The sequence below is a fragment of the Amaranthus tricolor genome, chromosome 11 (genome assembly GCF_026212465.1).
Source record: "Amaranthus tricolor cultivar Red isolate AtriRed21 chromosome 11, ASM2621246v1, whole genome shotgun sequence".
NCBI lineage: Eukaryota > Viridiplantae > Streptophyta > Magnoliopsida > Caryophyllales > Amaranthaceae > Amaranthus > Amaranthus tricolor.
The window spans coordinates 11,736,919-11,738,397 of NC_080057.1; the positions used below are offsets into that span (position 1 = coordinate 11,736,919).

The 1,479-nt window shown below is 30.4% G+C and overlaps 1 protein-coding gene across 1 annotated transcript; it reads right to left on the minus strand.

The window, feature by feature from the left end:
* On the minus strand, positions 1-1,331 carry LOC130826495 (subtilisin-like protease SBT5.3). Its single transcript, XM_057692077.1, has 5 exons — positions 990-1,331; positions 803-877; positions 434-687; positions 206-326; positions 1-84 (listed from the first exon to the last, which is right to left on the minus strand). Exons 1-5 carry the CDS (start codon positions 1,329-1,331, stop codon positions 1-3), a joined length of 876 nt encoding a protein of 291 aa, XP_057548060.1.
* Between the last annotated feature and the right edge of the window lie 148 nt (positions 1,332-1,479).

The window sequence follows — 1,479 nt, forward strand, 5'->3', positions numbered from 1 at the left end:
TCAGCACAAATGGATTTTCTTTTTTTTTTCTAAGGAATTAGAAGTAGCTGCTAGGATATCTACATCCGGAGCTGTTACATTCGGCTGCATGGATTTGAGAAACAAAATTGCTAAGCATAATCTTTTTAAGATAATTATAAAAAAACATCTTTTTTAAATTTGCCTTGTAGAATGAGATAAACTTAGATAAATGATCAACACGTACCTTTGAAACACCAGAATTAAAATAGTGTGGTTGAGGACCCCTTGATGAGAAATCAGCCATAATAGGGGCAGACTTTATGCCAAATGAAGTTATTGCTTCACCAAAGGATACAATTAATGTCCTAATAACATAACAAAAATTATAAAACAAATTATAATAGAAGTAGCTTTGAATATAGGTTTGTGAGTACCACTTTTAAGTAAGGTCATAGGTAATCAAAGAACTTACTTGGTAGAGTTGATGTAAGAAAAAAGAGTTTTACCATCATTGTAGCTAATCAAAGCAGCAGAGATGACACGGGGTACATTTTGGAAAATTTCAGATCCTACTTTCTCTTCCTTAACAAAGATAAGTCCAATACCTCCAGTTTTTTTAATACTAATACTTGTTATAGTTTGAACGTCAATTGTTCCATTATAACCACATACTACTACCTTTCCGACCACTTTGTTGGCATCTAAAGATCCATCTTGACAATATAACTTGAATTATACATGTTAATTAATTTAATTTATATTGGAAAAGGCCATCCATTTAATTGATTACAATTTTAGCAATTTGAGCAACTCACACGTCATTGATATTAGCTCTAGAAACCCGTACTTCTATACAAGTTATCAATGGATAAAACGTTTTTGAATCAAGAACTTGTAAATCAAAGTATCGTGATGCCTGCATAGTATTAGAATACATATATTTATTCATTAATTAACTTATTATTATTATTATTATTATTATTATTATTATTATTATTATTATTATTATTATTATTGCTATATATCACCTTAATGGTTATATTGTTCCCAAGTAAGAGATTAGAAAAGAACTCTCTTTCAATTGTGCTGGCAGCAACTGTTAACACCCATGGGTAGACGTTCGAAACAGTCCCAAGAGCAAGTCCTGTGTTCCCAGCTGATGCAATTGTAAGGATATCAATTTTCATACCTTGAAAACTACCAACAGCAAATGAATCCATAAATCCCGGTTCTGCACTACCCATAGAAAGATTGATAATGTCAACATTATCATTAATGGCAGCTTCAAAAGCAGCTAATATTGATGACTTGATGATGACTTCATAAATACAATTAATATTTATCGACAACCTAGCTGCTTTTTGTATCATTATTGATGACTTGATGATGATGTATTTTTTTACTTTAAGCAAGTAATATTTCTTATTAGATGTAATATTTTACTTTTGTTTTAAACAGTTTCAGTTTTTATGATTTAAAGTTTTTAACAGCTCGTCATTTTGAGACTGCCGCAATAAT